General features: G+C 35.0%; 1 protein-coding gene across 1 annotated transcript in view; it reads left to right on the top strand.

Moving 5' to 3' along the window:
- The window catches only part of FAM221A (family with sequence similarity 221 member A), a 15,430-nt gene extending 3,089 nt beyond the window's left edge, over positions 1-12,341 (top strand). Inside the window, exons 2-6 of the mRNA XM_072412513.1 lie at positions 269-459; positions 2,836-3,042; positions 4,808-4,897; positions 7,890-7,975; positions 9,179-12,341. Coding sequence (XP_072268614.1) covers positions 269-459; positions 2,836-3,042; positions 4,808-4,897; positions 7,890-7,975; positions 9,179-9,244 — 640 coding nt within the window. The 3' untranslated portion in view covers positions 9,245-12,341. The remainder of the gene's footprint in view (positions 1-268; positions 460-2,835; positions 3,043-4,807; positions 4,898-7,889; positions 7,976-9,178) is intronic.
- Positions 12,342-12,699: the final 358 nt, after the last annotated feature.

Here is a 12,699-nt window from a genome sequence, read left to right as displayed (position 1 = left end):
AGAATTGTCTTTACATACAAGTCATATTCATATCAATTTTGGTCACTTCCAACATTAGTCTTGTAAGTTATCTGGATTCAGTACTGCGTTTTGTTCTTTTGTCCCACTCACCCTGGGTCTCCCTGCACAATCCACAGAGCTTTGTCCCTGATCTATGGTTTCATCTTTTGAATACGTTCATAGTTTGACTAGAAGTATTTTACCTTAATAGAAAAGATACACACTAGTTGTCAAATAACCTTTCTTATGCTGGCTTTTTGTCTTTTAGGTACAAACAACATAAAACGGATTTTAAGGAGCTTCCCAAGGAACGTCCTATTCACTTGCCTTGTAAAGTCAGTAAATGCCAGTGCAAGTCTTATCATTATGTCCCCCTGAATGGGTCACAGCCTATTCGGTGCAGGTGCAAGCACTTTGCGGATGACCACAGTCCGGCTGGATCCTACCACTGTACAAAATGTAAGAAGTGTATTCCTCTTATCAAATCTAAGCCCGACTCATAGGCCAATTATCTAGGTTTGTTCCATTCTGATTTTGTGACGATTTTTAAATCCCTTTATAAGTATGCTCTTTTTTCTGTTTAAAACTAAGAAAGATTAAAAATATGCCTTATCTTCTTTATTTGTCAAACAATATATCTTTAGGTTTTTAGCCTTGTTAAAAGAGCCTTGCTTTAGGTTGGCCGTATACATTAAATAAGTCATTTATAGGTAATGTGACAGGGTGTCGCAATGCTTGATTGGAAAGGTGTGCAATAGTGTTTATATTGGACCCAAGTTCAGTCATTTTATGAGTTAAAAGGTCCAGGAAAAGTAAGTGAGTTTCCATTAGTAGTGTTGAAAAACCAGTTTAGGGTCCTGGAGCAGGTCAGGAAAGAGATGGAAGGGGTTCCCTGACCACATGGTCCATGTCCAGGTTCTTCTTGCTTGTGCAGCCTGAGTTCAGGTACACTATTTAGCCTAACAATTGTAGAGTTCAGAGAGCTTTGTGTATCCAGTGAGTGGCTGGAGGCTGCAGAAGAAAGAGCTCCACAACACTTGCTAAGGAAAATTTCCCAGAGACTGCAAGTTGCTCTATTTATTTTGATTTGTGCTTTTCTTTGTTTTTATTAGACAGGGCTCCCAGGTGCTTTAGCCAGCTAATGTTTATTTTACTGTTTTGTTTGTTTTAGGCAATTTACAAATAAAGTGCAGGGTAATGCTGAAACATTTTACTCCACCCCCTTCCCTGTTCTTTTGGTCACTGCCTTGCCGGTCCCCGCATGAGTACCTTAGGCAGCTCACAGTGATATGATGACTTAACTTATGTCTGGGAAACCAAGCAGAGATTGTCAGACTGCCTCAGTTGTCTGATATCCTACAAAAAAAAAAAAAGTGATAGAGCTAGTTGGATAATTTAAGCAATTCCATATTATTTTTTTACATAAAAAAAGCTAAATCCATTGGTGTCTGATGGCGCCTATCCATGCTTCAGATAGCGAAAATTGTGTAACTACTTTAACGAAGGTCTATTGCAAGTTTAAGTATCATTGAATATTAAAATAGACTTTACATTTACTTGCTACGCCACAAAAGACATGAAATATATCATATACTCACATATTGGAAATATATAACAATATCACAGTTTTTGCTACTTGGTAATATAGTAAAACAAATGTCTGTTTAGATTTTACCTATAAAACTGATGTGATATGAGGAATCCAGAGCAAGATAAAGAAGAAAAAGTTTACAAAAAATTTATTTACTGTTCTGTATCCAACTGTCACAGCAATCACATTACCAAAACTGTACTTTATGGTTTTGGGCTGTTATTTGTAGTACAGCTATCTAGTGACAGCATGAACCTGGAAACACAAACTAAAAAGGCAATTATATACAGATTATACATATAGTATATCCTCTTAGTATTTTTTACGATTGGCTGTTCAGTTTTATCCTAAACCCTTATACCCTTTCATCATTTTATTCATTGATTGTTGACCAAGCAAGTCTGATCCTGTGTATTTGTGTAGCTGGGAAGGTGTTTGTATGCAAGCATAGTAACCTAACAGGAACAAATATTCAATATGTACGTATCACTTCACATGCACTAAAAATGATTCGTTACAAATTTACACCAGATGAGTGCAGAAAACTTTTTGATGCCTTATTCACGTGGCTACATGGGCACTAAATATAGTTTTTGTTTTAAAGGTGCATTTTGAACCTCAAGAATGCATTTACTTGCATTTGTAAACTTGCATTGATAAGTAAGTATAAGACATACTCCCTCTTTAGCAGCCATCTTTCTTAAAATATTGTGTGAGCACAAGGCAGGTATCTAGGGAAGAAGCTTTTTATTCATTGCAGCCTATGTATTATACCTCAGCAGTGTAAGATATCCCTTGCATTTTTTTTTTAACATTTCTGTTATGCTGGAATTTGGTGCTGGTGTCCGGCGCACATAAGTCAGTTATTCTGTAGCTTTGGTATAAAGTAATCTTCATATGAGCAATACTTAACTAACCACAGAACATAATGATGATCGAATATGTATGAACAAGAATTTTTTATCTGGAGTAATTGTATTAATCCCACATTTCATGTTGGAGGTATACTTCGATTGTTTACAGCTCTACGTATTAGTGTTATCAAGTCCACAAAAAGCAAACAATTTTGTTTAGTTTATCATACCAAGTTAGGCCTCTGTGTCCAAAGACTTTTGAAGATTGTCCTCTGCTTGTTCACAAGTGACCTTGGTTATCTTAGCGCAAGCTAAACATATTGGATATAATGAGTTGTTTATGGTGAATAAAGTATAGTGGTGCTGAGACTTGCCTATCTCCTTACACAGGCTCCAGTTGTGCTGGATTCCACAGTTCTTTCACATGTGGTTGTTCTCAGCCAGCGTTTGCTCATGACACAGTGGTGGAAACAAAGGAAGAACGTTTAGCTCAGGGAAAACCTATTGGCCAAGAAGTCCCTTATGCTGCTATGGGGGGCCTGACCGGTTTCAGCTCTCTTGCAGAAGGATATATGAGACTAGATGAAAGTGGGATAGGTAAGTAGAGATCAATTTTAAGACAAATCTGGATTGAAGTGAAATGGAGCTGCAAGTAACTGAACTGACATTTTTAGATTTGTTGATGTTAATAAATTTTTGCACCACCAACTGCTGAAGTTCCCAAAGCAGATGATCCTGCTGAATGCCATGTAGATAATAACGCAGTTAAACCACTCTGGCCAAGGTTAACCCAGTCTGTGACTAGATAATAACAGCTGGTAATTTACACCTTATTCTGTGAATACGTTTATAAAGGTAGACTGATGGTCCTGTGCAAAATGGCTCAGAATGCTAACCTTCCATCTAATTGTATATGCAGCAATGCTGGTGTTGTTTAGATACACTTTACACTTTAGCCATATTGGGTAACCTTACCTGATTATCACTAAAGACATTATTAATTTACATGCATATAAATGTAAGCAAGTGGCAGATATCCATCCTAGTTGCATTAAATTGCATTAAAATATTTTGAACAAGTTCTCATCTAGTTTAAATTCTGTATTTTAATATCTACCTGGTGTTCACATTTTAATGCATGCATAGTAGTATTTCATAAAAAATATAGACATAAAAATATTATGAATGAATTATAAAAAACTTTCTATACATATGTAAATATTAGGCATTCTGTGATATAGAAGAATATTGTTCTTGTTATCATCACAAAAGTAGTTTAAAAACCAACTGCTAACAATAAAACTGAGAAGGCTTGAGTATCCCCAATAACTATCTAATACAAATATACAACTTAATATGGCTCACAAATGCCTTAGAATTAATATGCTAGACATAACGCTAATTCAACCTCTCTTTCACTGGGACTTGGTAAATATCCTCACATCTCTAATCTTAGGAGGAATAATGTTTTCTCTTTTTATTTCTCTAGTCCATACAAATCATTATCTAGTGGTGTCCACCTATTATACACCACTTTACAGTATCCATGGCCATGTCCCACAGAAAAGCTGACATTTCAGTATGGCTACCATAAGCCCTTTACTTAGCCTAAGTACAATTTTTTTGTGCGGGTAAGACCCCATTACCAATATGTTTGTTTTTAGGATGTGTAAAAAAACTGTACAACCCAGAAGAAACTCGCACAAACAGAGGAAGAATCAACTCCATGCAGAAGGTGTCCTAGCTGAGACATGAACCTAGGACCAGTGTCCCCTGATTAATAATATCTGGGCACTTTATAAGTAATAAAAAGTTGCTAATAAACACAAAAACAAAAATGAAATACTAAACTTACCTGTCCTTAGTTGTGGTGGATACATTAGTCTTAATTTTTCACCAGATGCTTTTGCCAGTACCACACTTCTTTCCTAAGGTGACAATGCTAACTCGCCACGCTCTATCTATAGTGAAGTAGTGTTGTTACCATTGGCTCCTCTCCTGATCTGTACTATTAACATCTCCTCCTCTCCATATATTCATTACATTGTTGGGCTTTTCTTTATAATTCATGAAAAATAGTGGACAAAGCTGATAACATTTTAGTTTACACACTATTTCTGACAGGATGAACACATTGAACTCCACTGAATAGTTTAATTCTATAGGAATATAAAAATAAGAAGCAAAAACACTTTTTAACAGTAGATGGAGTTGTAGGGGGGTTAAATTGCATACATGGAGGGTTCATGTGATGTATTCAGAATGAGTGGCCTGATGTTTGGAGAATGTAGAAACAGCAAAGAGATGTTGATAGAGAATTTGTCATGGAATGTAAAATTTTTCTGGCTTTCATTTCTTTTAGGTGCCCCTGACAGGAGATTTTTAGAAGCATCAGAAGACTGTGGCTCCCATCCTTTTTTAAGAGCATACCATCCTTCATCAATGGTTGCTGGTAACTACACCTATATATATTCGTGTGATTTTAAGTATTTTCTCCATCATTCAGAATATTTGTGTTCAGGGGGATTTTGGGGTTCTGTTGCAAAGCAAATAATGGCTAACCCCCCCCCCACAATGAAGCAACTTATACCCAACTTAGTCTGCATGTTGGTGGAGTTACATTAACTTTGCTTCTAAATCCACAACCCTTGAAATTAGCATGTGGTTATAAAGTCTGGAAAAGACAGCTTCCATTAACCCCTTTAAAACATTTATTAAATGAATTCTAAAATTTTGACAATATCTGACAGCTGTAATAACAGTTATACATGTCAGTTCCACTTGTTTTTGCTTTTGTACACACTAAATGTGTTGTTGGTGTAAGCAAAATCTAATGGCCTGAAAGATAAATAGCATTGATGGTGGCAATTAGTTGCACAAGAAGATTTCCTTTGGGGATTTCTCGAAGAGTCCCGCTGCCTAACTACATTAATATTTGTGGTTTTATTCTAAAAAAATGACAGGGGTTAAGTAGGAAGACATCAGCCTTCCTGCCACTGGTAAAGTTACATATTTGGAACAACATAACACACTGTTTAAAATGAAATATTTACAGGGTAAGTGCAAACAAATGTTGGTGTTTTCTACATCATGTCATAAGCAATATTAGTTACATGTCTGCCAGCACCTCCATACTCTCAAGTGCCTTAGCCTGCCAGGCAGGCCTTCAGGATGTTATACTAAACTCCAGCTAAAACACAGATTAAAAATGATAAGGAAGCTGGTTTACTTACTAAAGAATATATATTTTTATCCATTCGTTTTTAGACATGCAGCACAGCCTTGTCAATGAGTAAATCCAGACCCATAGTTCTTTTACCTCCTCTATCCAGTGACTAGAAGATGAAAGAGAAGCAACAGACTGATGAGCTTTCTTTGTTGGCTGATAAGCTATGCAGCACAAGTGATTAGCTCTTGCACAGCTCCAAAAAATGGAGATTTTATTCAAAAAGTACTTCTGTATTCTTAGTCTTTTATAGTAGACTATAGTAGACCTATCCATAGGTGTGGTGGTTAGTGGTTATTTTTCAGGCCTATTTTCAGAAGGTAAAGTAAATACCTGCTAATCTTGTCAGAAATGCAGTGTCCTTTGTCAGTTCCTTTTAAGCCTAAATTGTAATCATTGTCAAATGATTCCTCTGTTCTTCTAGATTTCCCATGCATATATAAAAAAATTCTGTTGTTATAAAGTACCTGAAAAGATTATAACATTAGTTTCTCTTTTTTATGGAGGTGGGAAACCAGCCTCTAATTGCTGTGTAAACAGAGGAGGAAGACTTCAGTGACAAATGAAATTACTTTTTTTTTTGTTTTTTTTCTGGCAGCTTTTCCTCTGAACATAATAGTTACATATAACATAGAGTTAATGATACAATGCTTTAGCACCACTGTCCCGTGAATTAGTGGGGAGTCCAGCAGTTCAGATCTAACAGTAATTTATTTCTTATATAAACAACTAAAGCCACCAACTGCTAAGTAATGGCGATGAACAAGGGCAGATAGGTTTGAAATCCAGCCTAGGTTAAATCAAAATGTTCCATGGACATGATGTGTGATGTGTACAGTATAAAGTGAAAATAATGAAAAAAGGTTGAACAGAGCAAAGGATGCAAGCACTTTGTCTAGCTGGAAATCTGCAGTATATTACTTTTTTGGTTAAGATACACTTGTGTGTTTATGTGAAGTACTCAAATAAAAGTAGAGCTCCCTTCTACACTGCCAGAAAAGTTGAAGCCTACAGATTCCAGTGGTCTGGGCTTGAGGGGAGCTGCATAAAAATTAGATTGCACTCTTGATTTCCATTGTATATTTTTACTACTGTTAAATCTGCTTTTGTCAACAGTACACTGAAGAGTGGCACTGCTGCTCTTACACAGTGCGCTGTCTACAGGGTCTCCAGTTATCTGATACTACTTATGCACCGTGCTCCAGGTCAACAAAACTCATGCTGTTGATTAAAGCCAGTCATGCTGTTGATTGATGTCCAGGGCAGTGTTGGACTACCTGAGATTTAGAGCTCTGTGATGATTAGTGGTATTGTTTGGAGCACTGTGCAGGGGATTAGAGTAGAGTCAAGAAAATGGCACCAAAAATTGGGATAGAGATATGTGTGAGTGTGTGTGTGTGTACACATCACAATTATTGACAATTAAAAAATGCATTTATTAGATAAAGTTTCAATTTACCTAAGCAGCTTCACAAACGATAAATTAGAAACATGATTTCAAGTAACATAGAAGTATTCCTACAATTCCCAGAATAGTTTCTAATGGGTAACTCGTTGGATTAGATTAGGTTGATATCGGCATCTAAAGTAAGTTTTTTTTTTTTTTTCAATATATAACTCCTATAAAATAAACATATTTAATTATTAGCCAAAGCAAACTGAATCCATTTAGATAAATCATTTACATTATTATATGAATATATTTAGTGTGTTTTAATAAACTCTTGCAGATCTCTGCGGTCACCCAAACCAAAAAGAAATCTAAACCTGCTGCACATCAGCTCCCATAGGCATAGTTATACCTCCCCTTTCAGATCACTATGGTCCCCTAAATAGGGGGAAGGAGAAATCCTGTGGATCTCTGGGAAATATAATGTAACATTCACTAAGAAATGCATATAGGATAGCAGTTTTCTATAAAAAACAAAAAACATTATTGGTTTTCTTTATTACCTATATATGAGTGTATACCACAATTAAATAATATAATTGAGTTCTTTATCCGGGGCACCTTCTACTATTAATTTCATATCTGTATATTTCCACATTGTTTATCAGAATGACAGCCAGAGAATCAGCATTCTCAAACCAGATGTCAGCAGTCTCCATAATCTTTTGTGATGCATAATTTTAAAATTAACTGTTAAAAATTCTCACTTTTTATTGGTTAAAAGGATCTTTTCAGTGTCTTTTTTTTTTTTAATTTTATTTTGTTTAGGACATCCCTCTGCCGATAATCAATTGTCCAGTGTGATGAGAAAGGAAGATGACATGAGTTTTTATGAAAAGCGATACCAAGAAAGGGTAGGTAAGGTTGGCCATAGATGGCTTGTTAAAGCAGTTTATGCTTCTGGTTTACCAGATTACTTTCAGTTTGAGATGCTGGTAAGATAAGCTAAAAACTAATGCCTTAGGCTGGTACTTGCAGAAAGATGTTCCAGGAAGTGTCACGGTACTTTGAAAAATGTAAAAGACCCACAGTACCACACCACTTAATTCCCACTTAAGCTGAGCACTCATTCATTTTCCTGCACTAAAATACAAAGCAATGTTGTTAGCACTGCCTAGTGTCAGCAAGACTACACAACACTTTCTCTTCTCCTTCATATTCTAAGCAGGATGCGTTTTGAGGTTCAGCACTGGAGACATGCAGGGCTAACAACGCTGCCTAGGATTTTAGTGGAGACCTCTATTCTCTTGCCTATACAGCAGGTTTGTTTTATACAGATTTTCTGCCAAGACCAACATGTTATATTCATTGATGAGTACATTCAATGATGTGTACATCATTTTTAATAAAACAAAACTTTTTTTTTTTTTTTGTAAAGAAACACTTTTTTTTACATGTGTACACAGAGGCATTTAAAGCACACAAACTATATTTATATTCTTTGGGCTCTTAGGACTTAAGGAATATATTTTAAATAAGGGTTTTTGTGTCCAAACTTCAATGTCGTAACAGAAATAGGGTAAGTTTTAAGCTATAGTGTGTATTGCAGCATAACCACAAGATGGCGCTGTAACCGTATATTAGTATAGTGCACGTGGAGGATTAATGGTAATATGAGGTGATAGGGAAATAATGTGTAAAACCTAGTTTAATTTTTTTTTTTTATTATTGATGTAATGCAGTCAGGTTGCACAAACAGTTACAGAAGTGAATTTATTTTGTTTTTAGTGTATTGTTTCACTGCAGCTTATGTTAAAATGCCCTGTGTTGGCAGCAGGATTAAAGTACGAACTACTACTCAACAAGTGGTTTGACCTCCCCCCACTTCCCTGTCAATGTGTGCCAATCAACAATACTGCTTGGGGAGTCTGAGTCGAGGTGTTGGTCTGCTGGAGGTCCAGACCACTACCAGCACAGGACATTGTAACAACTGTTATGACACAGTAGTACATTAAAAATACTGCATACCTGCTTTTAAAGAATAATAAATACAAAATACTGAGCTTTAAATATATATTTTACTTTAGTCATGTTGTACTGGCAATTGTTTTTTGCAGTTGGAAAAAGAAAAGGAACAAAAAAGGCTGAATTCCAGACGCCCTAACACCCAGAGGCCTAAGTAATGGAGTCTCAAAATGTCTTCTTATATTCAAAGTTTTGTTTTAATATATTCTGTATATTTATATTTGCAGATTTATTAATATTTTATTTTATTGTAAAGCAAAAAAGACGTGTGTGAAAATACTGTTAAATCACTTGTGTTAGGTGTATACTTTATTCTTTCAACAGGACACCAATATTCTGATATATTTATTAATGGCAGTTTTTTTTAAATGGTTTACCTGTCATTCATCAATCTTTCCAAATCTGAGCCTGCAAACCTACAGGTAAATATGTTAAATGTGTGGACACCTCTTAATCTTTAAGCGTATCACTGACTGCTAATCTGATACATTTTGAAATCTGTCACAAATTATATTACAGTGGCGTAGGCTTCTTCTGTGTGCCCCTACTGTTACTGCTCGGATCACAGAGAAGCACCCAGTAACAAATCTTAAAGGAAAAGAGAGCAGTCTGGACTAGCTGAGATTTTTACCTTTGTTGTTTTAGTTACATCCACAACCTCTCAGGTGCAAAACTTTTAAAATTATTTGCACCAAAAATGGGGGGAAACACACAAATGTGTGGTAATCTTCAATAACTGAAATAAGTTTCAAAGACTGAAAAGCTTACATGGCCACTCATTGATTTAATTTATGAGATCTTAGTGCTTGATTATTCCTTTACCTTGGTCTAAATATTTACATTATTTTGAAACCTACTTGCCTGCCTGATTACAATTTATAATAACATTTCACTCACCTGTACTGTCATTGGGCACTGCCATCTTCACCAGGCGCTGCCCTAGGTTTGGGTCTTCAGCCATCTTGACTGGTCAGGCTAGAATGACCTAACTTTCAGCAGCAGCTGGTTGGGGAGGGGGAAATGCCAGAGTACCCAGTATCATGAACTGAGCTGCGTACATGCAGCTCAGTGTACTTTACCTTACCTGCAAATCAGCAGGTAATTATCGAGTGATAAAAGAACTTTCTTCCTACGAAGATACTCTCATTTGGCTGGATAATAAATGTGATGAGATGGTTATTCCTAACAAAACTGATAGTTTAACTGAGAATAATAATATTCTGTTGGATACATATATTTAAAAGCCTTTGCTAGGTAATCAGGTTGATCTGTATTATAAAGCATTTTGTGCTTTAGCTTACAGAGGTGTTTTGAAAGAGTATTTTGAATGAATAATTTAATTATCTTGTCCTTTTGCACCAAATATTCCAGTTATCTATTACCTTCTAAAAGTCCATAAAACCCTACAAAACTACCTAGAAGACCAATGGTGGGTGGCATTAATAGCCTTAAATCTAGATTAGGAGAGAACATATATTCCTTTTTGCCAACATAATGTCTTCTGCTATTAGAGATACAAAATCTATAAAATAGAGTATCTTAAAGTTTCGATAATTATCGCTGTAGACATTTACACAAATATATTACACAGCTGGTAAGTTCTTCCTAACTCTTTTAGTTTAAAATTACTATTTCTTACAAATTTGTGGTGTGGCTATGGGGGCTAAGTATGCACCAAGTCTAGATAACTTATTTATGAATATTTGGGGGGAGAGTTTATTTATAATAGGGGTTATGACTATTTAATATTTTAAGGAAAATATATAGATGATATCTTTATTTGGAAAGGCAATGCTGCCCTATTGGCGAGTTGAATTCTAATACACTTAATATAAAATGGTAGAGTATGGTAAGTTTAATGTCAGTTTCTATGGATCTGTTTTTGTTAATAGAGATTCCACTGTGTAGAAACGTATTTAAACCCGCTGATTAAAATGGTTATATTCAGTTCACCCCAATTCTATTCTTGTTGTACCTAAAAGCCAGTTTACCCGCATTAGAAGAAATTGTAGATCAATAGATTATATTGATTATGTTGATTTAAAAAAATGGTCTGTTGATAAGGGTTATATAGCATCCCAGCGTAAAAAAAAAAATTGGAGAACTAATAAAACCTAAAGAAGCTTGAATTTTTAAAAGCTTGACATTTTTTCTTTTTTATTCCAATACATTTTATGATGCCAGGCATATTTTAAATCCTAATTTGCCAATTCTACGTAAAGACAAAATGTTTGCTAAAACGTCTGCCTAGCCTAATATTGTTTTTAATAGGGCTCCAAATCTTAGGCATTTGATTGCTCCTAATGTTATAAACAAACCTAGGATTTATAGATTACATGAAATAAAAGGGTGTTTGATGCAAAATGGGAGATAATAATGTTAAAAAGATCTTTTTAAGTTTAGTTATATGGCAACAGGTTATATATTTAAAATTAATTTATTACTTGATGTTCTATACATGCTCATTGTTTGTTAGAATGCCCATTCAGCCTACAGTATGTAGGGAGAACCACACAAACACACTAAGAGCATTTATGGGAATGCACATAAGGAATATATTGGAAAAGCTAAAAAGTCATTGTGTCCTTACAGTTTTTGAAATATCGTGGTAAACCCTGAGGCCTTCAAATTCTTGGTATTAATAAACATTGGCAAGCAGAGAACATGATTAGAGTGGTGTCAAAGATGTAAACTCTACATGGATTTATAAACTATGGATTTATAAAGATCTATGGATTTATAAACCAAGAAAATTTACTACTACTGGTTTAAATGTAGATTTGGACTTGAATCGTTAATAAAAAGTAGTTGTATTTTTTTTGGTAACTTTTTATGGGGGTACTACTTTTAATTTAATAACAATGTATGAGTTTATTATGTTTTGGGTAAATATTGTTTTAAATAATAATTTAATATATATGTATGTTGCTAAAAAGTTTTTCAGATTTTACAAAATTATTCTTGTGTTTATTGTAATTTTTTTTAGTTAAAATTGAACTGATCTGTACTTGCTATACTTATTTTATTTTTATGTGAACCAACCTTTTATTACAGGGTTGAAATAGATTGCTATTGTTTTGTATATGAAGTGTTAAACCTCTTTAAAATTTACATATTCTGGACTATTCAGCCCCTGAATATGCTCTCATGAGCGAAATACGTTGGTTGGACTTTGTGTGATGTGTTGCACAATCTTTGACCTTTTGTGAAATGTATTTTTTTTTTCTTCTCGGATTAAAACATTCTGCACCATAACCATGCTTTTGCTTGGTTTTATTTGGAGGAACTCTTCTATTTTGCTAAAGAAAGGATTCACTTGGTTTGATGTGTCGGAAGACATCAACATCTACACCAACATGGACATGGAAACTTTTCTGGCAAAGGATGTCCTTTTATGCCATTGAATTATACGTGACCAGGGTTTACTTTTAGGCATTGATGACGTTATGATTTAGTTTGTGCTACCATATATTGGGTTTGGTGAGTGTATTTGCCTCCCCTGTTTTCCAGTAAAATGTTAGGATCACATGAAACAGCACTAGTTTTAAAGACTGATTCTTTTGTTTAGAGCGCTGCCAACCTTTTGGACCTCACGGACCACTTAATTTACGGA

The sequence above is a fragment of the Pyxicephalus adspersus genome, chromosome 5 (genome assembly GCF_032062135.1).
Source record: "Pyxicephalus adspersus chromosome 5, UCB_Pads_2.0, whole genome shotgun sequence".
In the NCBI taxonomy this organism is placed as follows: domain Eukaryota; kingdom Metazoa; phylum Chordata; class Amphibia; order Anura; family Pyxicephalidae; genus Pyxicephalus; species Pyxicephalus adspersus.
This window is presented reverse-complemented; position numbering and strand designations above follow the sequence as displayed.